At 40.4% G+C, this 26168-nt stretch overlaps 1 protein-coding gene and 1 non-coding gene across 4 annotated transcripts in view; both read left to right on the top strand.

Moving 5' to 3' along the window:
• Nucleotides 1-26168, top strand: part of LOC124723002 (DNA fragmentation factor subunit beta) — a 148960-nt gene that overhangs the window by 84207 nt on the left and 38585 nt on the right. For all 3 annotated transcript variants that reach the window (XR_007006477.1, XM_047248178.1, XM_047248177.1), the window contains exons 2-3: nucleotides 1071-1166; nucleotides 25893-26016. Coding sequence is in view for 2 of the 3 variants with exons in the window: in XM_047248178.1 (XP_047104134.1) it covers nucleotides 1071-1166; nucleotides 25893-26016 (220 nt within the window). In the remaining variant the exon portion in view is untranslated. The remainder of the gene's footprint in view (nucleotides 1-1070; nucleotides 1167-25892; nucleotides 26017-26168) is intronic.
• On the top strand, nucleotides 10496-10570 carry Trnal-caa. Its single transcript has one exon. It is a non-coding gene; the product is annotated as a tRNA-Leu (tRNA).

The following is a 26168-nucleotide window of genomic DNA, read 5'->3' as shown; positions in this document are numbered from 1 at the left end:
ATCTATCTTACCCCTAGTGAGATAAGCCTCTACATCCTTACATTTGTCCTCTAGCCATCCTTGCTTAGCCATTTTGCACTTCCTGTCGATCTCATTTTTGAGACGTTGGTATTCCTTTTTGCCTGCTTCATTTACTGCATTTTTATATTTTCTCCTTTCATCAATTAAATTCAATATTTCTTCTGTTACCCAAGGGTTTCTACTAGCCCTCGTCTTTTTACCTATTTGATCCTCTGCTGCCTTCACTATTTCATCCCTCAAAGCTGCCCATTTTTCTTCTACTGTATTTCTTTCCCCCAGTCCTGTCAATTGTTCCCTTATGCTCTCCCTGAAACTCTGTACAACCTCTGGTTTATTCACTTTATCCAGGTTCCATCTCCTTAAATTCCCACCTTTTTGCAGTTTCTTCAGTTTTAATCTACAGTTCATAACCAATAGATTGTGGTCAGAGTCCACATATGCCCCTGGAAATGTCTCACAATTTAAAATCTGGTTCCTAAATCTCTGTCTTACCATTATATAATCTTTCTGAAACCTGTCAGTATCTCCAGGCTTCTTCCATGTGTGCAACCTTCTTTTATGATTCTTGAACCAAGTGTTGATTAAGTTGTGCTCTGTGCAAAATTCTACCAGACGGCTTCCTCTTTCATTCCTTAACCCCATTCCATATTCACCTACTACACTTCCTTCTCTCCATTTTCCTTTCCCATTCTTAAATACATTAGCTTTTAGAAAATGATTAAGAAAGAAGTTACTATTGAAATAGGTTGATAGCTATTAACATTAACAGGGGTCTCTCCAAGGTATACTTGGCTGTAAAGATACCATGTGAAAGTAATTCCTCAAATATGTGGCTAAGTCCAGTAGCTATGTCAGAACAAAATGCATTTAATATTTTACCTGAAATGTAATCAATACCATGAGAACATTTGCTTTGTGTGTGTGTGTGTGTGTGTGTGTGTGTGTGTGTGTGTGTGTGTGTGTGTTAAATATAAGTCAGAAGTTAATAAAATAGTAGGAGTTTTATAGTTCTAGCTCAGAATTAATTTATTTGTCTGTTTTTGTTTAAGGGTTTCAAAGTATCTGACGCTAAGCGTACCAGGAGAGTGGGTGTTGCTTGCTGCTCTTTAGACGAGCTGAAGAAGAAAGGTCGGCTGAAGTTAAACGTAAGTTGAAAATATGATTCATTTTGTATACTTTTAAAGGAACTTGTGGTTATCATTTATTTTGAGAAATGGAGAGAGAAAATATTTGATATTTTTTATGCCAGTGGGAAAAAAATTTGTATGAATTTTCTCAACAGATAAATTTCTTAGGTATCTCAAATATAGTCACAACTGCCACCACCACCAATACCAATTTCATTATTTTTTACACCTAACACTTGTTTGCTGCTTTCTACCAGAAAAATGTCCTCCCAATTAATTCCCTTGTTTTTTTTCATTTCTGTCAGCTTGCCAGACTCGTTGTAGGGCACCCATAGTCACAACTGAAACTTGAGCATCACAGCATAAGGTTCATAGTGAGCATATAAATTCAGTAATCTGCATTCACATTGATAAATGCCTCCTTGTTGATCATCCTTGTTTAGAACAAGAGAGAACTATTGCATGGGAAATAAACATAATATGCTCCAGGAAAGTGTGTGTTATAGCTTCTAAACCTACACCACTTTCTATTAAAACAGCAAAACCATGAATATGGCATGCAACAAACCTAAAACTGGTGTTAAGTGTACTGCGTGTTTGGATATGCAAATGATTAGCATTTCAGTTCAACCAAATAAAGTAGGTAGATGTAACACCATCTATATACCTTGTATAAAGAAATATTACATATGAAATTCCCTAATCAGAAATAGCATTAGAATGCTGGTTGTATTTAAGGATACTGTATTATGCCTCATCTGTGGAGGAGAAGCATCTTCCAGCACATTTCTGAATTCAACAGTCCAAGCTGGTGGCCTGTTGAGACTGCTGTTTATAATATTAAAAAGGAAAACACTTTGTAATGTTATGCAAAATTAGATCTATTTGCTCACGAACCGACTTTTGGCTTCTCAGGCCATTTTCAGGGGTCACCTGAAGGTGGCATGAGAAGCCACAAGCCAGTTCGTGACCAAATAAATATAATTTTGTGTAACATTAGAAAGTGTTTTCTTTGTAAAATTATTACCATGTTCTGCCAAGCACCAATGGAAAATTCAGTTGCTGCTGTTTATCGTTGTGTAGTATTGCAGCTCACATTGGTTGGGCTCCCACAGCGGTCATTCAAGTATGGAATTAATGGGTTCAGAGGAGTCATATTCATCTCAATGCTGGACCTTAATGGTGCCAAACAACTAACACCTGAGAGGGCATATAGTTGTTTTCAGACATTGCAGGATGGCACAGACACATCACATACCTTGAGTTAGGAAATGAGCTTGTTTGCAGCAAGATAAGTATCCATGCGGACAATGTGACAATGTCTATAGAAACACAGACTTTCACCATGATGCTCATCATTACTGCTTCTTTTGAAAAAAATAGTTATTTGCTATCCTCCATGAGGGTCCAGTTTTTATGGCCAGCAGTGTATTTTGGTAAAAATATATACCACTAAGTAAAGAAGTTACCCACAATTTGACATAAAGTGTGAATCGTGTATATTAGTCAACTGCAGTATTATTGCATCTGAGAGTGAGGGTGCTTTGGTCGGGTTATTGTTAGTTTCAGTTGTGATATTTCATGAGGACATGCTGAACCACTTGATAATATATGCACAACTGTCCTGAAAGTATTCACAGTGCTGTTTGTTTTCCTTAGTCAGTACTGTACTTGTTTACTGTAAAGTCACCACATGTTTGGATAAAGGCCACAGGAGGCCAAGTGCAATAATACGTGCCAGCTAGTGTGGACCTTGATGATGATGATGATGATGATGATGATGATGATGATGATGATGATTATTATTATTATTATTATTATTATTATTGTTACTACTACTACTACTACTACTACTACTAGTAGTAGTAGTAGTAGTAGTAGTAGCACCAGCACCACTATTTACTAAGTTGCCCACACAAACTGAAGTTGGTTCACTGCTTCACTCTTTAGCCTAGTCCAATGGTCTCTGTTGCTGGCCATGCTCCTTTGAGCTCCTGTTATGTCTGGGGCTTTCTTGACGACTTCCATCAACCTCAGTTTTGGTCTCCCAAGGGCTCCCATCCCTTGTAGTGTCCCTTCTAGCACTGCCTTCACCATTCTTTCTTCTCTTCTCAAGACACGTCCCAGCCATTCAATTCTTCTGCTCTTTATTACAGTTTTCACATTTGGTTCCTGAAACAGCATGTTGATTTCCATTTTATCCTTCTAAAAATTACATATTATGACAAATCTAGAGGGTTTTTTTATCTCCTTATTTCCAAAGGTCTTAATTTTTCTCTTTGTTAAACTACTTAAAATAAATGTCACAATGATTTTTTTGTCTCCCATTATAGCTTATTGTGCAATCTGTCCAGGTAGCTGCACATGTTACTGTGACTGCTTCCACGATGGGGAGGTATGCTGGCCCCAGATCAAATTCACCTGACAGATTAATGACGAGGGGTCAGGGTGTTGGTCAGCCTGGATGTGGCTTTTCAATGGTCTCCATATCCTGTATATGTATAATGGACTAGTCCCCGTGTTCTGCCCCAGAAACATGCTATGCAAATGTTTGGACAACCTGCTCACACTTGCACATGGAATTTTCTCTATAGGATGAACATTAATGAAACCAACAAACTGCAGGGACAGATTCCTGATTGGAAATTGAGGAGAAAAGTTCCTATGAACATGTGTCTGGAAATACAAATTCGGTAGGTGTCACTGATGAATGACAGTTCATCTGTCCACATTCCATCTGTTCCTTGTGTGTTGCAGGTTGTGTGATTGATGCAGCATACTGCAAGCAGCAGAATGGTCCAGTACCCATGTTGTGAACAAGTTGAGATGGTGTTTGTGTATGGCCAAGCAGATGGAAACGGTTGAGAGGCAGCACGGCTATACCATAACAAGTACCCTCACAGACACCAGCCACATGCCACATTTCAAGCCCTATTTGGGCATTTGCGCAATCAAGGGTCCTTTCAGGCATGTGAACCTACTGGGCGATGGACTGTGTGTACACCAGATTTGGAGGACTGGGTTCTACAGGATATTGAGATGAACCCTACTACAAGCTTCAGGCAAGTGACCTGCCAACATGGTGTAAGCCAACGTATGATTATGTGTATCCTGCATGACAACCACTACTATTCCCTTCACCTGCTATCCCATGGAGGCCACTTTGAATGAGGCATGGGTGCACTGGAGCTCTGTGCTGTGTTCCTGGATGATTTGTTGTCATTGCATGCACACCATCCATTTCCAGTCACGTGTTCGTAGGATCTTTTTTCCTCCATTTCCATTCAGGAATCAATCACTGCAGTTTGTTGGTTTTATTAATGTTCACCCTGTATACACAAACAGACTGGGTGTGCTGCTTCTGTCATAGGGACTGAATAGGACAGGGATAACCTTAGCTGTTTCATTTCTGTAAACACTTAGTCAGCATCAGCAGCTTATTGAGCAATACTTTTCATGCCTTTAGAGTAAAATGACTAACTTATAGGCAAACTCTCTCCCTTATAGGCAAAAAGAAAATTGTGGTTTAGGTCTACATAAGGTTTTAGTAATGTTTCTAAATGTACAGGGTATGAGGAAAAATGGAGATGGGCAAGTGGACACAAGATACATGACACTCATCTTTGAATGCAATGAACAGTCAGGTGTGAACATACACACAAAACAGTGCTTGCTATTCCTCACTTTATGTATTAACTGAATTTAATTACTTGTTCTGCGTTGTCTGGTATGCAACATGTCTGCTAACATCATTCTTGAACTGCATGGATTCAGGTGACACTTGCTTAGAAGTTAAGTTATTTAACCTTTTAAATGTCTTAATAAGAGAATTAGGTATAAGGTCTGTGAACTTACCCAGAATGGCATGAAAAACATCAATTTATTAGCAGCTGCAGTTGCTAACTGTAGGAATAAGAGTGGTGCCAGCCAGTACACATTTTTCTTCCTACATGTAGGTAGGTAACACACCAGTTTCACTTACCATTTGGGTAATTTATGTAAACAATGAGAGTGGAGAAAATATGTAATGTGTTTTTTGCACCTAAATTTAAAGCTTTTGATGTTATCTGTAGTTTATAGCTTAGTCTCTACCATTTCACAGAATGTTATATATATAATGTAACTTGGTACTTCGTGTGGGGCAAACTGGAAGTGGAGAAATAACTGCCACATATCCCAGAAACCAGTTTATTCATACATTGAATATCCTTGTGTTTTATTGTGGTTGAGACATGAACAATGAGCTTCATTTTACTGCCACAAAACATTTAGTCTGCTGGATATTTCTTTTATTGGCTACTTAATTTGAGCTGTTAAGATAGTCCCCTGCATTCTGTTCCTGCCTCACTATGTGAACAGTCAACACTGATCCGTAAAGTGTACAAATAACAGCACTCTCCTATTCTTAACTTTTACCACTTCAGTTGATGGTGGTTGAAGATGAAGAAGATCTCCAGCTGTTTAGAATCTTGGCAGTTCCTTTGTTGACACTTAATATTATAAAAGTTTTGTGTGTTGTGTTTTATAACTTCCACCCTTGTTGATGGTGAAGTTCTGAATGGCCTTAACATCTCCCTTTGCAGTGGAAGATTAACATTCATAAATACATTAAGGTGGTTATTATGTGAATGTCTATATGATTTACTAATTTCCTTGTGATTCCTAAATTTTGAGAGATTCTTTCACTCAGTGATGACAACACATGTACTAACAGTCCTTGAGAAAGAAGGCATTGATTGCATCTATTTTAGAGTTGATGTGTGTTACCAGTTTTGACTTATGGCAGTGAGATTCAGACTTATCGGGAAGAACATTCAAATACCAAGTGTTATTTAGCTGGAAGTGATAAGACACACATTTGGATGTACTAGGAGAGACAGGAAAAGAAACAAGTTAAAAAAGAAAAGGCAGAGATGGTGACCCAATGGAAAGTGGGTAGATGACATTTGGAGACATACAAGAACAATATGAATGTGAACAGCTGGGTACTGTACTGCATATACAAACGTGCAAGAAACCATTATCCAACAGAAGATGTCAATGCTGCTGCTGCTGCTGCTGCTGCTGATGGTGGTGATGCTGGTGAAGCTGTGAATTGTTCAGTTTAATATACTTCTACAGAGTAGTTTTCAATGATGCTTGATACTCATATGGAAGAAGAAAAATAAATCGTTGAGCAGAATTCATGGGTTGCTGAGAGAGAGGTTATAACAGCAGCAGTCTTACAAACTAATAAATTTGAATAAAAATTTCTCTGTGTATATGCCACATCAATTCAGGATAAAACTCCAAGCTTTCGACCACTACCTCCATGGTCGTTGTCAGGGCTAAAACTGGCTGACGTAAACTAGAGAGACTCCCACTTTCATATGCAAGGGACGACTTCTGATTGGCTGGAATACCTCATAGCAACAGCGATATGGTGCGTTGTGAAGTGGTGCCCTCTACTTCCAAAGATGTAGTTTCTATCCCGCGTTGCTTGCAGCACCATCCCTTGAATCAGGAGGTAAAATGCGGCAAGTTTTCCTCTGCAATTTTTCTTTATCCAGTGCACTCTTCCAGGTGTTGCTAAGTGCATAGCCGTTGTCTCTGTTAAAGTTATTATTGCTGAGTCTTAATTTCGACTGCTTTCCAGGTCACAGAGTCCCAGTAATTCGATGCGTGCGCTCTTACTCTCATTTCTTCAAATAAAATCTTATGCTTGTTAGGCAGGCTATGCTCAGCCACCGCTGATTTTTCCAAATACCTGTATTTCAGGTGGTACTGGTGCTCAATGCAGCAGTCGGCAACGGTTCGTACAGACTGGCCCACGTAATTCTTGCCGCATTCGCAAGGAATACTTTAAATTCCTGGCACCCTTAAGCTGAAACTATCTTTGACTTGTCTCAACATTTCCTTAATTTTCCTAATTAAAGAAAATTAAGGAAATGTTGAGACCAATCAAAGATAGGGCACCACTTCACAACACGCCATATCACTGTTGCTATGACGTATTCCAGCCAATCAGAAGCCATCCTTTGCATATAAAAGTGGGAGCCTTCCTAGTTTACGACAGTCAGTTTTAGCCCTGACGACAACCATGGAGGTAGTGGTCGAAAGCTTGGAGTTTTATCCTGAGTTGACGCAGCATGTACACCGAGAGATTTTTATTCAAGAAATATGTCACGGAAGACTTCGTAGCCAAACTAATAAATTAATATCCAGAATCATGATTATGTCCTTCGTGACTGGAAAATATTGGTATTGCTAAGCATCTTGATTTTTACTGTTTCATAGTGAACTCTTTGTTAATCAGCCTGTTTTTAGTTACTAAGTGTTTATGTACTTCAATGACTAAAGATCAGACGAGAAATCTAAGAGTGTGTTGTGCAGTTCCCAATCAGTCTCGGGAGTTTTTCTGTTGCTTATTGCTTTTCTTTCACCAGTGGTAGTGATTGATAGATATGAAAAATGCCAAGTTACATGTTGGTTTTGAATTCACATTGAACTGTAGGTCCCCCTTTAACTGACAGAATAAGGCAGTTCAAAGATATGAGGAATACAGTAGGACCATGCCTAGTAAAACATCACATTGTTCAAAACAATATTTAAGTTTTAATTCTAGTGGTACAGCACCTGTGTTAGATACTTTACCACAACCAGTGACACAAAAAAATTATTCACTGTCAATACATTTAAATGTGTTTTGAAGAATGCAATAATGTGTTTTAAAATAGCATTGTCTGCAATCATTTTCCTAATACCTACAGAAAATCTATTAATGTAAACAGTCCCACAGAAGAAGGATATTAGTAATCAGCTACTACAGGATGGGGCAAATAAAAATGGTCCAGAGAACAGAGGTCCAGGGTACAAAGAGACATGGCAGAGAAAAAGAAATACAGTACTAACCTGACTGTAGCAGATGTTGAAAGTGACCACTATTCATCTCTTGATATTTTGGGCCCTGGTCAGCAAGTTGCTGAAGGAGAATTGAAGCTGGACTGCTGGAATTCCTGCGTAATCACACACTGACAGATCAGGAGACCTGGGTGCTGACCAGACTGAGCTCTGCTAACGACTGTGTGATGCGTGAAGATTGCGCAAATGTACTCTTAAGTTCAGCCATCTGTATGGACGGTTGCTCCATGCTGTTGGAAGTAACCATGTGACGGGGTGTGGTTTCGTATGTACATTCATGTCCAGTCATATCCACACGTCCAGGCCACTATTATTTGCTCCAACCCGTAGAAAAAACTGAAAGGCTTTTTGGCAACAATTTCAGCAAGGTAATAACAAAATAATACTACACGCCAATTTTGCATTTGGTTCTATCAGTAAAACCAGTTTCCTAACAGAATTTTCTAGTATCATTAAATGGGAAAATCTAGGAAGAAAATCTAAAAACCAGACAATAAATCATGTACCGAGTTTGTACTGTATCCACATTTTGAAAGTGAAGTTTAGGGTTTTTTTTTTTTTTTTTTTTGTTTTAATTTCAAGTCAGTATCAGTGGTGGTGTTATTGGGGCCTTTTTGAGTATTCCATTTCATATCGCCACAAATTATTACACCAGGTATTTATGTTAGTTGACTGATCCCAGTTGTGACTCAGTGATAATTTTGTGGGGTACTACTTTTCTGCATTTTATGAAATGCACAATTTTATGTATCTGTTTAAAGAAACAGTTTATAAAATCTTGTCAAGATCTGGCTTGATGTTTATGTAGCTTTTTTTCAGATAGTAGTTCATTATAGATAACTGCATCATCTGCTAAAGTCTTACTCGCTGTTAATGTTGTCTGTCACATTATTAATATAAAAGTGTTATCAGCAAGAGTCCAAACAGACTTCTTGGGGGTGGGGGGGGGGGGGGGGTGCGGGGGGGGGGGGGGGCAACAAAACTCTGCGATCATGCGATCAGGTCCTGAAGACCATGTGATGTTGACCAGCTGCCGTGTCATCCTGTGCCATGTGATGTCATTTGGACGTGGCCTGGAGGGGCATGGGTCCAGCTCTCCTGGCCGTTGTTGACATTGAGATCTTGGAGTCTCTAGCTCTCAATCAGGTAGCTCCTCAATTGGCTTGTTGAGACTGAATGCAACCTGGTCCAGCCCTCCCAACAAAGAAAAATGCGTGGCAGTGCCAGGAATTGAACCACAGTCTTCTGCATGGCAACCATTTACGCTGACCACTCAGCTGCAGAGGCAGACACACTTCTTTGGGGCAGGCTTGAATTTACTTCTTCTTCAGTTGACTTGAAGCAACAGTACTTTTCTAGAATCTGAAGAGCAGTATCATAATCTTTGACGATTCTCAGTACAAGGTATGATACTCTGTTCCTCTTTAAAAAATTTCTCAATTAGTTCATGAATATTGTTTAATTCTCCTTATGATCATACTTTTGTTAATAAACATTGGTTTGGTACTGTGTAAAATGCTTTTTGGATAGACATCCTAATTATGTTTGAGTTCAGAATGTGTCCTAAGTTATGACAACAGGTGGACATCAATTAAATTGAGTGGTAGATTTGTGGATCAGATCTGTTACCATTATCATAGACAAGTGGGGCAGTAGTTCCATTTCTTCCATTGTAAAGAAACATCTATTGTAAAGAAATGAAGTTCAGCACTTCTGCTTCTGCTTTGCTACCCTCAGTTGTGGCTCCTGTATCATTCATGAGAGCTTAAGCACTTACTTTGATGTCACTGACAGCCTTCACGTATGACCAGAATTTCTTTGGGTTTTGTGGGAGGTCTTTTGATAAGATTCTGCTGTGACAGTCATTGAAGGCTTCATGCATCACCTTGTTTTACACCTACTGTGCAGTGGCCATTGTTTCATTAGAAGTTTCTTTGCAGATCCTTAATACTTAAGGGATCAGTTTCATCGTGAACTGTTCTAATAGGTACATATGTATCCATTTATCTGTTTTCCTAAACTTGAGCTGCAGTTCCCCAACATATTCACATGCAGGGCCAACAGTTTCGAGGTATTCCTTTAGATATGACGCTTCTGCCTCTTTACGTAGATTATTGAAAAGTCTCTCTATTTGTGTTAGTTGCCCTTTGTATTCTGGTAATAATTGTTGCTACAACTGCCTAATAGTCACTGATACCAGTTTCAACATGGACATCCTAAGAGAGATCACGTGCATTTGTTGCCATTATATCCAATGTATATCTTTCCTTATTATATTTGGTCTAGGTTGTTGTCAAAGAATTCATTTAGTAATGTTTCACAAAATGCCTTATTACACCCAACACTTACAGAACTATAATTATCCTAACTGATTGTTACATGACAGTTTGGAAGGTAGGAAATGAGCTACTGGCAGAAGTGAAGCTGTGAGGACGGGGCGTGAGTCGTGCTTGGGTAGCTCAGTTGGTAGAGCACTTGCCCGCAAAAGGCAAAGGTCCCGAGTTCGAGTCTCGGTCCGGCACACAGTATTAATCTGCCAGGAAGTTTGATTGTTACATGATTAACGTCATTCCCAATAATAACATTACAATTTGGGAACATACATACTAGTGAGCTGAGAGTTTCTCTATGGTTTTCAGTTACACATGTGGTTCAGTCTGGTGGTCGATAGAAGCATGCAATTGTAAACTTAGAAGTATCCTTAATAACGAGTGTAGGCCAAGCAATTTGGCATGTGGCTTCAGTTTCTATATCTGTGGATTTACTTGTGTTGGTCATCATTTCAGTTTTTAGCTCATGTGGTTGCTGTGTTTGCAGACAAATTTACTGGGTATCAGTTCCTCTTGTTGTGCAAATAACTGTTTCTTTATATAAACCCAAATATATTTCGGCATCTTGGGCCATTGCCAGTACACATTCTTTATTCAGTTCTGTAAAATCTAAATGAGTTTTAAGTAATAATTATTCTAACAAAATAGGTGTAAAACCAGTTTTTGCACATTACCCTATTGTGTAGGATGCTCTGTACACTATTGGATTTTGGTAGCTTGTCATGTGTAATTAAATGATACGAATGTTGTTGTGAGTTTTGTAACCAAGTTACCAAATCATTTTATCTCTCATTTTATAGTACTGTTTTGAGATTACTTACAGTCCATTTCCAAATATCCTTTTTCATCTGTTTCCTCACCTGTTGTAGAAATGCAAAGTACACCCCACCGCCTCTGCACGTACGCATGCACGTGAACAGGGCTGGACACACAGAAGCAATATTTGTACTGTGTTTTGTAAAGTGCAAAAGTGTTATTTGAGCGTGAAGTTCAGCAAAATATGTGCACTTTCCTACAATAGGTGAGAGAGCAGATAGAACAGGATATTTCAAAACAAACTGGAAGTAATCTAAAGATATAGTTAAAAAATATTTTTATGCAACCAAATTACTGACTTGTTAACTCACCAACCAAGCTCTCAATAATGTAATTTAATTTAACAAGCTACTGATATCCAGCAATGTACAGAGGATCCTACATAATCTAGTAATGTAGAAAAATTAAGGCAATGACAACAACAAGCAAAACCTTTTTTTTGGACGTAATTTTGTTACAATAATTATTATTTAAAACTTGTTTATATTTTACTGAACTGAATAAAGAATACCTACTGATGATGCCACAAAGGTGCTGAAAAATGTTGATGTTTGCATAAAAGGTGGACCTGATACCCAGTAATATTGAGACTCTTGTCTGCTGCAAGAAATACACCAGCTCAGTTTTCCCATTAGTTTATCCTTTTGAGTAATAAATACAATTTTTTCTGAAAGGAGAATGGTTTTATTCAAGATTCCAATACACTATATTAATACCCACTCTTTTGGTTACAAAAACGGTTTTTTCAACGTAATTCCATTCAATGTGACAGCCTTATGCCACCTTACAGGGAGGACTTCTATGCCCATATGGTACCACTCTACTGGCTGTTGTTGCATCAGTAACCTCCCCATCATCTACATACTGCCCCCCCACAGAGCACGTCCTTCATTGGGCCAAACGGATGGAAATTAGAAGATGTGAGAATCGGGATGTAAGGTGGATCAGGAAGGACAGTCCAGTGATGTTTTATGAGCTGTTCTTAGGTGGGCAGACTTGTGTTAGGCCTTATGTTGTCATGGATAAGGAGAAGTTTGTTTGCATTTTTGTGATGACAAATACACTGAAGTTGTTTCTTCAATTTCCCGAAGGTGGCACAATACACTTCAGAGTTGATCATTGCACCATGAGGGAGGACGTCGGACAGAATCATCACTTCAGATTCCCAGAAGACAGTCACCATGACTTAACCCACTGATGGTGCGGCTTTATACTTTTTCTTTGGAAGGGAGGTGGTGCGGCACCATTCCATGGATTGCCATTTTGTTTGTGGTTCCAAGTGATGAACTGATGTTTAATTATAAACAGAGATGTCCAGTTGTGCAGTGAGGTTGATTGCCTCAGAGGAGTGTGTCTGCACATTCCAACATTGCAGGAATGACAGCTGTGTGCAGCCAGCTGGCATGTGGGAGATTAGACAGGATTGCATGATATTGTTGTGATGATGACAGACACCTCATCCAACAACTCACCATGCTTTTGTTCACTGTCAGGTTTCTGTAGACATTATGCAAGTGCTTATGAATATCTGTGATGCTCTTGTTTTTGCCAAAAGAAACACAATGACGGTTCTCCGCTTGGAATGCACCTCCATTACAGATGCCATTTTGAAGGCTAAGTACAGTGCCACCATCAGCTGGAACTTCATGAAACTATAGGAGCTGAAATAGGAATGCTCCACAATGTACAACTACACATTTCACATTTTTCAACCAAAACTGGGTGAGAAAAAAAAAGTGTTGCATTACTTATTGAACGTCCCTCTTCTATTTAGTTTTATCCCAGAAATTTCAGTTTTATCTGTTTAGACTGTTAGTCAGCTTTCCATACCTTGGAGTGTTGCATGGTGGATCAGTGATGGTTCTCATAAGTATAGTTAGTTAATAATAATGCCCACTGTTGAGCCTTCTTATCAGGATGTTTCGATTGGGGACTGAACAGTGAAATGAGGGGCCTGTGATGGGCGATCAGGCAAAACTTAGTGTCGTAGACATTCATGTGAAACTTACTGACACCATATGTGATAGCCAGCGTTCCTTTCTCAGTTTGAGAATAATTCTTCTGTGTTGCATTTAATGTTTTAGATGCAAATGCAATGAGCTATTCCAATCTGTTGGCATATTTTTGGGACTCCACGGCACCAGCGCCACAATCTGACATGTCAGTGGCAAGCATTAAACGTTTGCTAGGATGGAACATTGGTCAACAAGGGGCTGATCTAAAGCCCTTCTCAAGTTGCAAAAAAGCCTTCGCATGCCTCTGACCACACGAATTTAACACTTTTTTTATGCAATTGATTAAGTGAATGAGGTAGCTACACCAAATTGGAAATGAATTTTGCATATTAATTTACTTTGCCAAATAACAAGTGTAGTTTTCTGAGGTTCTTAGGAGCTGGTAAGTTAGTGATTGTGACCACATGATCCTGTGTGGGTGTGAGCCGATCTTCGCTTAATGTATCGCTTAATGTATGTTCCAGGCAGTTGACAACTACATTTGTCTAGGCGACAATGCAGCCTGTGTGCTTACAGCCACTCTAACATCATTTGTAGGTTTTGCAGGTGGTGCTCCTATGTGACCACAATAATTATCAGTAATTAACACAGTTGGGGATACCTTGGATGAGTTGTTCAGGGTGCCTAGGAATATTGAGGGAGTGCTTGCAACCCCAAATAGCAACCTGTTTTGATGATACATGCTGAATGGCATATTAATCACTAAAATCTTTTTCATCTGATCAACTACAGGCAATTGAAACTAGGTGTCAGTGAGATCTATCTCTGAAAAACTGTGGCCTCATGTCAATTTTGCAAAAACAGTGGCCTCTACTCAATTTTGCCAACAATTCCTCCAGCCTAGGAAGTGGATACACATCGATATTTGCTTAAGTGTCAACAGTAGACTTAAAATCACAAATTCTCAGTGATCCATTTGGTGTCCTATCTATGACACTGGGTGTACTCCACTGGCTAGACATTACATACTTGCAACTGATCTAGCTCTGCTCACGCATGGCAAAAGACACTGGACGATCTCTACAAAACTTAGGCATAGCAAATTGCTTTAAGGATACTTGGGCCTGCAACGCTGTTGCATAGCCTTGTAGGTTCAAACAGCTTCTTAAATGGTGCACATAATGTATGAAGATATGTGAATGGTATCACAGTTGAAACTAGATTCATCTGGTTCTGAGTTTCAAAACCGAAAAGTGCAAAAGTGAGTAAGCCAAAAATGTTAGTTCTCATCCAAGGATTGACTACTATCAAAGTTAGGTGCAGAGCTATTTTTATACTTGGCTTGGACTATTATCTGAACTTGCAGTGGGATCAACTGGCCTTTCTGCATCACCATTTTATGCTGAGAGGACCTCAGATATGGGAAGCCAGTATGTTGGAACATGCCCTCAGTAATCATACATGTAGTTAAGCCATCATTTCCTTAATGTCCAGTTGCAACATGAGCCTCTGCATCCCATCTGTTGTGTGTTGATGGCCCATGTTATTGAAGCATGCCAGCTGGGGCTCTGGTTTTCAACATGCAAAGCAGATGATGTCATGGAAAGGACAGTCATGCTATTGATGCTGTGGGCCACAATTTGGACATTACTTGATGGCATGAACTTTATTGGGATCTTTTGACAACAGTGGGGAGGAAAACATTTTATGAGCCTCCACATGCTTTGGTACGTGCTGATGGTGAACAAAGCACATCTGTCAGCGTGCGCCTACTGTCAGTAAGGCCAGGGTATTGCTAACTACTGTGCTACTGAATGCCATGTCGCTGGACTGCTGGATGAATGAGTGCTTGATAAATCGGATGATGATGATGATGATGATGATGATGATTGGAGGCCATCAGTTGATCATATGATTCAAAATCCTTTGTGCTAACTTCTCTGTCAGCAGCAAGCCATGTAATAACATCACGAATTGAGGATTCCGCATAAGATGCGCCACACAGTTTACAGGAAACATCACACTCGTGTGCCAAGCCATGCAATTCAGCAGCCCAACCTTATGTTGCTCAACATATTGATTAAACTTGAGCCTAGTTGCAGTGACATGGGTTTGGTTTGGTGACTGTAATAGTCAGTCAGCAAACCACAAACAATAAATAGACTCATACTACTGGGGTCTGAGAGTGGCGGTGGTTCTTGCATAGCTTTGTACTGTTTAGTATGAGAAGACAATAGGCGTAGGCACTGATGCTCAGGGCCATTATTTGATTTATCTTTGTGTGAAGAGTAAAACAATGTGAATAGACCTTCCAACTCTACTTGGTATCATTGAAATAAGCAAATGGTGGAGCAGAAGACTAGGAAACTGTAGCTGTTGACTGTTGTTGGTTTTGCATCAGTTGTAACAGCAGTTTCACCTGTTGCTTGTGGAATTTCCACTGTTTTTTTCTTGCTGTTGCTGTTATCGTTGTTGTTGCTGCTGGAGCTGCAACTTCTGGTGCCACGACTTTGGAAACTAGGGCTTCACTGGAATAGTTGCACAGTGAGAAACTACTCATCACCACTTTTCTATACTACTTTATATAGTTTGAACACAGTTGATGATCACTTATACTGGTGGTAATGCAGATGCAGTGGAACAAACAGGTAATTCCAGAGGTTGATAGCAGAGTTCACAAAGTGAATGGCTAACAGAAAACAAGTCCACACATAGCAAAGCATGCAGCTGGCCACGTGCGGCTCTCACAGAGCGGCGCTGAGTCAGCAGGGTTGCACACCGCTGAGTCAAATGCCGGCATCCTGATGATGCTGCAACTCCGCTGTCGTACAAGGCCAACTCACAGCAGTGCGTGCATGGGTCGCTGAGGCAGCCATTCCGCACCAAGTCCAGGGGGCAATCTGAATCATAAACAAAAATCAGGCAAGGTCAAAATTCTACTGTTCAATAATGCATAACTGAAGTCTTCAAAGACAAATGAGAGACTGACTAGTAAGAGCCAGGCCATAATATACATTGGCATACATACATCAGCAGCTGGTGTCAGGCAGCTGCTCACTGTGGCAGCGGACCTCGCATGGGACTAAACTGTGACAGTAGTGTGTAGCCTGGGTATCTGTGATGTGTTCTCGCTGTCAGTACTCGGTGTAGTGGCAACTCCTGACACTGAATGTAACAGCAACACCAAATGTAGCAGGAAGAGGTAGAAGGCACCGTATTAAGACTCATCCAAGCTTTCCAAGTGATTTATTTTTTCCAACTACAGTGCTCCTGTTCCTCTTGATCTGCATCACTGGGTCCTGCAATGCTGAGGACACCACTTTGCTGTCTACAAAACGACTTGGTGCGGAATGGCTGCCTCAGCGACCCATGCACGCACTGCTGTGAGTTGGCCTTGTACGACAGCGGAGTTGCAGCATCATCAGGATGCCGGCATTTGACTCAGCGGTGTGCAACCCTGCTGACTCAGCGCCGCTCCGTGTGAGCCGCACGTGGCCAGCTGCATGCTTCTCGCCAGCGTGACTAAGATCGTGGCGACAACAAGCGCCTGCAATTCAGTTCCAAATCTGTAGCCCTCGCCTTGGGATGCCTCCGGCATGTGTTGGAAGCCAGGACACCTGTCCACGGTAGCGAGCTGTGGAGTGGCACACCGCTGTTTGGCTACGGACCCCGTGTCAGCCTCAGAGGGTTGAACCAGCGACCTGCTGTGGACTGGAATGCTGGCGCCCCATCTGCTACTGCGTGTAGCTGGTGCTGTGACATGCCCCACCATCCAGGAGAGCTGCCACATTTGAATGAATCTCATTAGAAACCCACACCTATTTATACGTGGCTGTGCACCTCTGTTTTGCCATACGTGCTGCTTTGTGTCATGTACTCATAACACACTAGGTTGGCCAGTGCGCCCCTTCTGCCTGTGATTTGCGACATGCAAAACTGCTGTGTATACTGTTTCAGCAATTTGACGGCCCTGTGGCCTCTATTCTACTTTGCAACTGTTGGAATGCATAATTCACTGCAATCTGGCCCGCACCTGGCTGTAACTTATGTTCAGAATGTTGCACAAAATTAACTTTCCCATGTCCTAAATGGTGGTGCCACTACATTCGGCTGGGTGGGAGTCTGAATCACTATCTGATGCTAAAAGTGCCACCAGTCTTCTTATTCTGTCAGCTATGAGCACACTTCAGTGACCATTGTTAGCTGTGACAGTGGAGCATAGTTTATTTTGTTGAACAGAGATCTTGGTTTAATTGTCTGAGTCACAAGGAAGGTACAAATATAGAAAAAAAAACCCTCAAGCTAAGTGCCAATGAGGTGGATGGCCACAAGGCAAAAACGTTCCTTAGCTGGCAGCCTCTGGGGCACCTGCCATGCTTCAGTTGTATAAGGCTTGCTTGGTAAATGGGGCTTTGTCTGAGTCAACAGTTAATGTCATAGATGCTCATGTGATTGTAGCATAAAATCTTACCAGAAATACTCATGACTGGAATTGGGTGCCATCAGACAACACCTACTCCCACCCACAAAGAGAGCTCAGGTGATTAGCCAAATTGAGAAGATGAATTAAAATGATGATAACAGGGAACAGGTTTGCCACAATACCTTCATAGCAATCAAAATGGTGGCAGGACCTTAGAAAAGACCTCCCCTTGCTACATTCACATAGGTGTGGAGGGAGTTGCTAAGTCTTTAAAAGGTGTAAAACGACTTCATAATGGTGTGCTACTTGCCACCTCCAGCAGTACACTTGAAGAATCGGTAACCCTTTAGACGGAGAGACATAGCATATCTTCAAGGCATTGCCTCCCAGGACTTCGGCCACCAGTGACAGGTAAACAGGTAGACGGTAGACGGCAGGACAGGCGCCACAAGAGGTCCTCCTTGCAGGGGATCTACTTCCCTCCGCTGAGTCACATATGCCAAAATAATCGTCAAGTGTACATGTGCACACTGGGTATTGGTAGTGGCACAGTTTCACTCATTGACACTTCTCCACCAATGCTATGGGCCATCTCGTGCCACTTAGTCCTAGCTCGTCAGTCACAACCCAGTAGGAGCCACGACAGCAGCACTTGGAGGACCTCTCCAACACCCCTCATCAAAAAATATCTCTGACCATCTTCTACTGAGTACACGCTACTTGTTTCTCATGGGAAACTTGGTTGGATTAGTCTCTATGTCCTATGATTGTAATTAACATTGTTGTTTTCCAGACACCTGCCTGATAGAAGACTGAGAGGGTTTTGTATTATTTTTGTGAGAAGAGTTTTTTTTTTTTTTTTTGTCAGTGTCCTGTTGTTTTGTTAATAAGACTTTCTCTCATTGATCTGAAATATGTTTTCTCTTAGGCATCTCACTATGTGAGAGATAGCACTACTAGCAGGGACAACCACGTCACACCAAATGTGTAAGCTTCTAAGGAACAATAATAATAAATTAGTCAACTATTCCATAATGACCAAAGTCCATAACACTTTTAATTTTAGCATGGGGTAGTTAGCTGTATTGATAATAGTAAACTGTATATTGGAAAATATTATAACAAGAACATTTCGGTTTAAATTTCAGTACACCTGTATTACATGGACATATTACTTTGAAAAAGTATGAAGTACTGTCTTTTGAATCCCATTGTAGGTGATCCACACTGCAAGAAGATAGATGTAACCAAGAACAATAGAACTTCATTTCTGATATGGAGGATGCTCTGTAACGTTAGTTTCTGAATAGCAGCTGAACAGCTCTGGAATGAGTGCAGCTGGAAGACAGTTCTGATCTGATGAGAAACTGAACTGCTGGATAACAGTTCTTGAAAGTACAGTTTGAGTACACTGTCTGTCACACTAAGGAAATACTGCCATTGGCACAGTCTGTATCTGCTACAGTATTGATGTTTGGGTTCTGACTTTTGTGTTTTGTTACTGGTATTGCTTGCCCATTTTCTTTGGCTACTTCCACATCAGAATTATTGTTCCCGCAGCTTATCCACTTATGAGACCAGCAGCTGCACTGTCTCACCCAGGACAGCATTCGCTTCTGCGCACCACCGACTAACTTCAACAGTACCTTGCCTGTCCTAACACTCCCCAAGACCAGGACTCAGTTACACTCCCCCCCCATTTCCTTCAGAGTTCACCTCTGACCCTGCCCCCATCCCCCTGCACCGCCATCCCCTTCATTGCTGGCCCCACAGGCTGAGATACCTCCCACTGCAGCAGCATCCGCTCCTGTGCCACCTACTCCTACACTGCCTGTGCTCTCACCATGGGCACAGGCTCCTCTTCTGGTTCCAGCATCACTGGTACTATCACTGACAGCCACAGTACCTCTACTGGCTCCAGCATCGCCAGCACCCTCATCGCCTCTTCAGGCGCCACTACCACTGGTGCCCTTCTCGCCACCGGTCAGCATGCTGCTGAACTACTTGACACTCTCCTCTATCAGCCCTGCCCTCATGCTTCTTGTGTCTTCAACTCCTGTCCTCTTTGTGACCTTACCTTCTTGTTCGGAGGGTGACATTACTCTGTCCTCCGCCGTTTTTGCTGACCACACCTTGCCCCTCTGGACACACAGCCCCAATTCAGCCATTCTTTCTGCCTGGTGCTGATGTTCAGCCTACATCCTTGGAGTCCTGCTTCTTCTCTTGTGCTTCGTCCCAACGAAGAATGTGTCACACGTTTCACCACTCACAGGCACCTTCTCGAGGTGTGCCGCATGTCTACTCTGGGACTTTGCTCTGCAAAGTCTCACAAATCTCCAGTTGCATTTCTCTAACACTCTGGTTTGCTGGTTGTGGAAGTTTTACCACAAGCCTGGCCTCATCAGGTCACATCGGCTTCAGCAGCATGGACATTCCTCTTTTGATGACAACCCTGCATGTCTTATTTCCCAGGTCTGCCCCTCACTGTTTTCCACTGGCTGGGTCTTTCTCTTTGTGGCTGGCTCTGTTCCACCAGCCTTTGGCACTGCTTCCAGTGCTCCCTGCTGTAAGCACCTGTTCCTTGATATACTGTCTCATGCCAGGACATGCTCCCTCCTCCAGGAGGCACTTCTTCCCCATGATGGCTTCACCGTCTCTCCCTTGTGAAAGAATCGATGCAAAAACTATGGATGTCATCTATGTTGCTGTTGCCAGCTCCAGTGAGATGACTCCACCATCTCCTGCATAGGGGAAAGGGATGCTGCGTGCTCAGCTGTCACCTACAACACAGCCGCCAACAACATAGCTATCTTCTCCATATGGAAGAGGGATGCGTTATTCGTAGCCGACACCTTCCAATCCAGTTACCAAGTGCACGGCAGACCGCCCCAGGTTGGCACCCTGTAAAGGCACCTGCAATTCAATCGCAACTCATCCTGCCTGTGGCAGCCACTGTGGTATCTAAAGGAAACACAGAGCTGCTGTTGCCAGCACTTGCTTGCCTCTGCAGACCATGAGACACAAGCACGGCTTCTCAATATTCCTCTGCCAGACAGCTTTATAACGTACCACCCAGCAACTCACTAGTCAGTCTCTGAGTGTGCGAGTTTCAGTTCCAGTTAACTTATTCAGCATCAGTGTGCAACAAGTGCCATTCATAAGAGATCATCCAATATTGTCAAGAAACAAGAGAAGTTGGAGCATGCAGTGAAACAGCACAAGCAAAAACACAGAGACAAAGAAATGAAGCTGTGCTAGCACCACACAGAAATAAGGCAAAACAAATAAGAATAATACATAGAATCACAGAATGTGAGAGAGCAAAAAATGTGAACACACAAAAGGCAAGGATACCAAGTAAACAGTCAACTACTACTGGTGGATGCCAGATTCTGTGACAGAACCACAAAACACCGTGTGGAGGGTACATGAACACCAAGTGGAAAACTACCTGGTTGAGCACAAGATACTGGGGATGAAGGCCTAGAAGCAAAACAGTCCTCATACAGACAAGAGTGTTACGGAAAAAGAAACGTTTACCTCTTCACCATTTTTGGATCCCATTGGGGGTGGTGCATGCTACAAGAAGAGAAATGTGCCCAGGCAACCAAGAACAATAGAACTTTGTTTTTGACAAAGAGAATACATTGTAATGTTAGGTTGTGAATAGCAACTAACAAATGCAATTGAAATATTGTCATAATCTGATGAGAAACAGGACTACTTGAGAACAGTTCTTGAAAGTACAGTAAGTGCAGTAGAGTACACAGTCTGATATAGTAAGGAAACACTGCTATAAACAAAGTTCATATCTGCTACATTATTGATGTCTAGGCTCTGACTGGCATGTGCTGTGCTCTGATGCATGGCACTTGGTGAATGCTGAACTCCCAAATGGCGACAGGAATTTGCACACACTCAGACTGAGTGGTGAGCTTCTTGGTGGCATATTATAAAGCTGTTCAGTGAAAGAATACTGAGAAGTCATGCTTGTATCATATGCCTGCTAGAGGTGATCTAGTACTAGTAACAGTGGCACTGTGGCACCCTCAGATACCAGAGTAGCTGTCACAGGCAGGATGAGTTGCAGTTCAGTTGTGGGTGCTTTGTCAGGGGGCTACCTGCAGCTATCTTCTGTGTGGTTGGTGGTCAGATCATAAAGTGCCAGCCACATATACTACATCCCTCTTTCCTATGGAGGACATGTTGAAGTAATCTCACTCTGTAGTCAGCAGCTGTGTCCTAGGTGACAGCCAAGGATGCAGAACTGTCCATTGATTGATTTATGTACTTTATTCTTTGTGTAATCTTTTATGAAGTATCACATAAGCATCCATAATGCTGCAACTGCTTTCGACCAGCTAGTCGGTGGTCATCATCAGCCAGTCAATAGATTAAAAAGTGAGACAGTCATTATAGAATCTATAAAATCTGCTGAGTCGCCATTTACATAAGGATAAAAAAGAAGAAAATCATACCAAAGGCACATGGTGCAATGGTTTCTGTTGCACTGTAAACAGACTGAAGATAGAGATCACGGTTTTGTAGTCAGATTGAAATCCCCTCTTTGTCTATTAATGCGTGTTTACATTCGTGAAAGAAATATCTACTTCAGCACAAATTTTATAGTTGCATTCATTAGAGAAGTGTGATATGATTTTTCTAACTGGTTGTAAGGAAGTCTACAAAATTTAAAGGTGGTTCATAGACGTATGATGATATTGATTGACTATACAAGGAAAGTACTGGCTAGGAGTATTTATGATGTATACTACACCAGTGTAGAAAAGGAGGAAAAATAATTAATTAGTTGCATTTGTGTTCCTTAGTAAAAATCAGTATGGGGTGCTTGAAGGCGTGTAGGTGGTGTTATGTTTGTCATGATGTGTAGCTGTTAAAGCACTGTTATCCTGTAGCATGACAGACTGGAGATGATGACACATAGCAGTTGGATACTTCAGCTGGGCACCAGGCACTAGTGGGACGCCAGGAAGGCAGTGCAGTGTGTGTTAGGTGAGCAGTCCATCATAGATGTTCAAATACATATTGGTGGAGATTTTTTTCTGTCCATTCCATGTTTTATGAGGTTCCTTTCTTCTTGGAAAATCCAACCTATATATTTCATGGTGGTAAACATTCTTGGTTGGTAACTTATCTTTCTTTTGTAAAGTTCAAAAAGTTCATTATTTTGAATAATTTAGTTATGTACAAAATAGACTATTTTTGAATCTTGTTCAGTATTGTGGGCAACCAGTCACATAATGCTGAGTTCCTTCATTATTTGTGACTGCTCTAAGGAAAGGCAAAGAACCCTATGGATACTTGAGTAGAAATAAGCACGTTTATGCCACAGAGGATGACAAGATTAGGCATTTATAATAATGTTGGTACATGTTGGTTTCCTGAATATTTGAAAGGTTTACTTGCCATTTTTCTTGCATATAGTGAAATCACAAACATTTTTTTGTCCTTGTTCTGATGTTCAAATTATGACTTAGCCTTAATTTTTGAAATAAACTAAACATTTTCTTAGTTAGATCTTCAATCTTTGACTTTGAAATAATTATAGAATTGTATACTTTTCTTTTGTAACTACTATCTATCAGGTCAGACTTTTGTCTGGAGAAGGCTTTTTCTAGGTTTTTAATGAAAAATCTTGCTAAAGTTCCCCACAAGGTAATTTTCCATGACAAGCCCTTCTTTTGTCTGTATTAATTGCTAGCGAACCCAGCAATGCTTTGCAATAGCTAAATATGTATGGGAATTATATATATGTTCTGATCTCCCCTCCTCTCTCTGTCCACCTTCTCTTCTCCACATCTATCTCCGCTGCCTCCTCCCCCCTCTCATCTGTGTCCATCTCCTCCTTCCTCCTCTGTATGTCCATTTCCCTCCCCCTTTTTGTCCATTTTCTCTTCCTCCCTCTTCCTGACCTTGAGCATTGTTTTCATTTTATAGCCAGTGAAACTTTGATTGAGGACAGGCGTCTCTTAAAATAAATGGGTAAATCAGTTGGGATCATTTGTATATGGGTATGAGAAATATCTCCTGCTGTTGGATCTGTGAGGATAGTAGCTTCAATGACAGTATTTAACATAGTTTTAATCTATGAACGGGTAGGATTAAAAGGTTTTGGACAATTCAGGTTCTGTAGAAGTATTCTAATCATAAGCCAGTAAGACATAAATACAACTATCCTGTTTTCTGTTAAAGCTGAGTGTGAGGAAGGAGAAAAATACCACATAATTTTGTATACAATTTTTATTTGAAATTGCATATAAGAAGAAAGAATATATATGGGAGAAACAGTTTGTCTAAAGGTTGAAGTGCTCTCCTATCAAAATTAAAACTGACAGTAAGAAAGAAAATGTAGTTGCACAGTTTCACAGCATAGCATTTTCTTTCTTATAGTCAGTTTTAAAAGAATACCTGTACTTTGTTGGTAAAAAAAACACAGCTTTTGTCTGTCTGGAAATTTACTAGAATATTGTTTAAAAATTTCAAGTAAATCAGTCAATAAATTTGTGAGGTGGTCGCTAGCAACATTTCCCCCTTATGTAGTATACATGGTGATTCTTGTTAATGTTTGAAAACCCCCAAATTGATGTGAATGATGCTGAGACAAGTAATTTAATGTAAGGCACATGAGGCTGCAAACGTTGAGAAATATCTGGAAAGTGGATGACAAATGTTGAACATGTGACATTACTGGATGACATACCTTGCCTCATGTGCAGTAATTCAGCTTATTGGTCTATCACACCTGATCATCCCAACCCAAGTCAAGTATTTACATCAGTGTGGCTGCGGGCCTATGTGCATGGCTATAGCTTGAGAGGATCGGAGTTCAAATCTTCCATGTGGCAGGAAGTATTTTGTTAAAATTTGGGTTAGACTATTATGTGTTTTCATGAGGTAATATTTATTATTTCATTTACCAGTCTCACTGAGCCCGGTGGTTTATTGTAAAGTACAGTGCAACAAAAAGTTACCATATTGCACCACAAGTAAATGAGTATAAGCTTTCTAATTGCATTGCTACCAGTAAATGACCTAAGTTTTGTTTACTAAATAAATTCTGTAAACAAAAAAACATGAGACAAAAGGAAAGAAACACAAACTAAGAACAGATTTTGCTTGGTTACAGCAAGGACAATAATTTTGTGACTTTTATGTTTACAACATATCACATTTATAAAGATGTTTGAAAAAAAGGGTAGCCGAGCAGTGCAATGTGCAGCTCTGCCCTCTACCAGTGAAGTTAGGATCAACAAGCCCAACTGCTGCACATGCATCATCTGGTGGTCTCACGTGTTCAACATGTGTCATCCACTTTTCAAGTATTTCCTGACATTTGCGGCCCCACGTGTGCTGTATTAAACTAATTGTCTCAGTGTCATTTATGTCACTTCATGTAAAAATTTGAAAAAAGTGAGTCAAGAATTTTTGGGGATCTTTTCTAAAAACTTTGCCCATTTATGCAGTACATATATGTTTATATATTGTGTGTATTAGAAAAAAAAGTAGCCTATGTAAGTAGCTGGCCACTTCCCTGTCTGCATCTCTAGACATTGCAGTCTGCTGTATTTGTGAGAGGCTGGATGGATTGTCCCCCAATATGTAGTGATTAACCAGTTATGTTGAACCTACTATCATCCATTTGGATTCATGTGATGCTTGAGAAACTGTGGACTCATACTTTCTGCTTCCCTGCATAATTTACTCGTAGACAAGGGATGTTTGGTCCCGTCCATGTTGCAACTTTAATGTCATAATTCACCATATTTAATGTGATAATATGGCTTCTAGGCTACAAAACCATTTGTTATATAAATTGTTTACAAGAGCAGCCAAGTGGTTATTATTCAAGATATTATTAAATTTTATAATCATGTTTCTTTGTAGAAATGAAATGTGTATGCAAGTATATATATGTAAATGAACATTTTCTTTGCTGTTTTAATGATTCTGAATGATCAGCTTGTTATTTTATGTGTAAAAACTGTGTTAAGAATGTAATTTCATTTTTCAAAAAGTGAGTAGTGCATTTTATTTGCTGAAAAAAGTAAATTACAATGGTACATGTAATAAAATAAGTTACCTAATGGTTGTGGTTGCAATATAGTCGTGATAAATTATGTCTCAGAATGTTTTATATATTTTACCCTCATGGTTCTGTTACGTACCATGTATATTAATGAGTTTTCATTTTGAAGTTAGTTTTCATTTGACACCTAACTTTTTGCTCACATAGTAAATCCCAAATTCATGTATAGTGTGTCAAAAGTTTGGGTAGTTCTAAATGCCAAACTCTTTTCAGATTGATGAGGATGTGACAGTCCAGCTAGAAGATGGTACAATTGTTGATGATGAAGACTTCTTTCAGACCGTTAAGGAGCAGTCACTTCTTATTTTACTTAAAGACGGAGAAGATGCCATTACAGGTATAAATGAGATTTACATTTATTGTATGTATCATGAATTATGTAAACTAGTTTGTGATTTGGTTCAAATCTGGAAAATAGCTAGGACACACTACTTTACTAAGGAATAAAATTTTATAACTTTTGAGAAATTTGTATGAGAAACACATTTT

This window comes from Schistocerca piceifrons, chromosome X (assembly GCF_021461385.2).
Source record: "Schistocerca piceifrons isolate TAMUIC-IGC-003096 chromosome X, iqSchPice1.1, whole genome shotgun sequence".
In the NCBI taxonomy this organism is placed as follows: Eukaryota; Metazoa; Arthropoda; class Insecta; order Orthoptera; family Acrididae; genus Schistocerca; species Schistocerca piceifrons.
The sequence above is the reverse complement of the archived record's forward strand: the minus strand, read 5'-3'. Positions and strand labels throughout refer to the sequence as shown.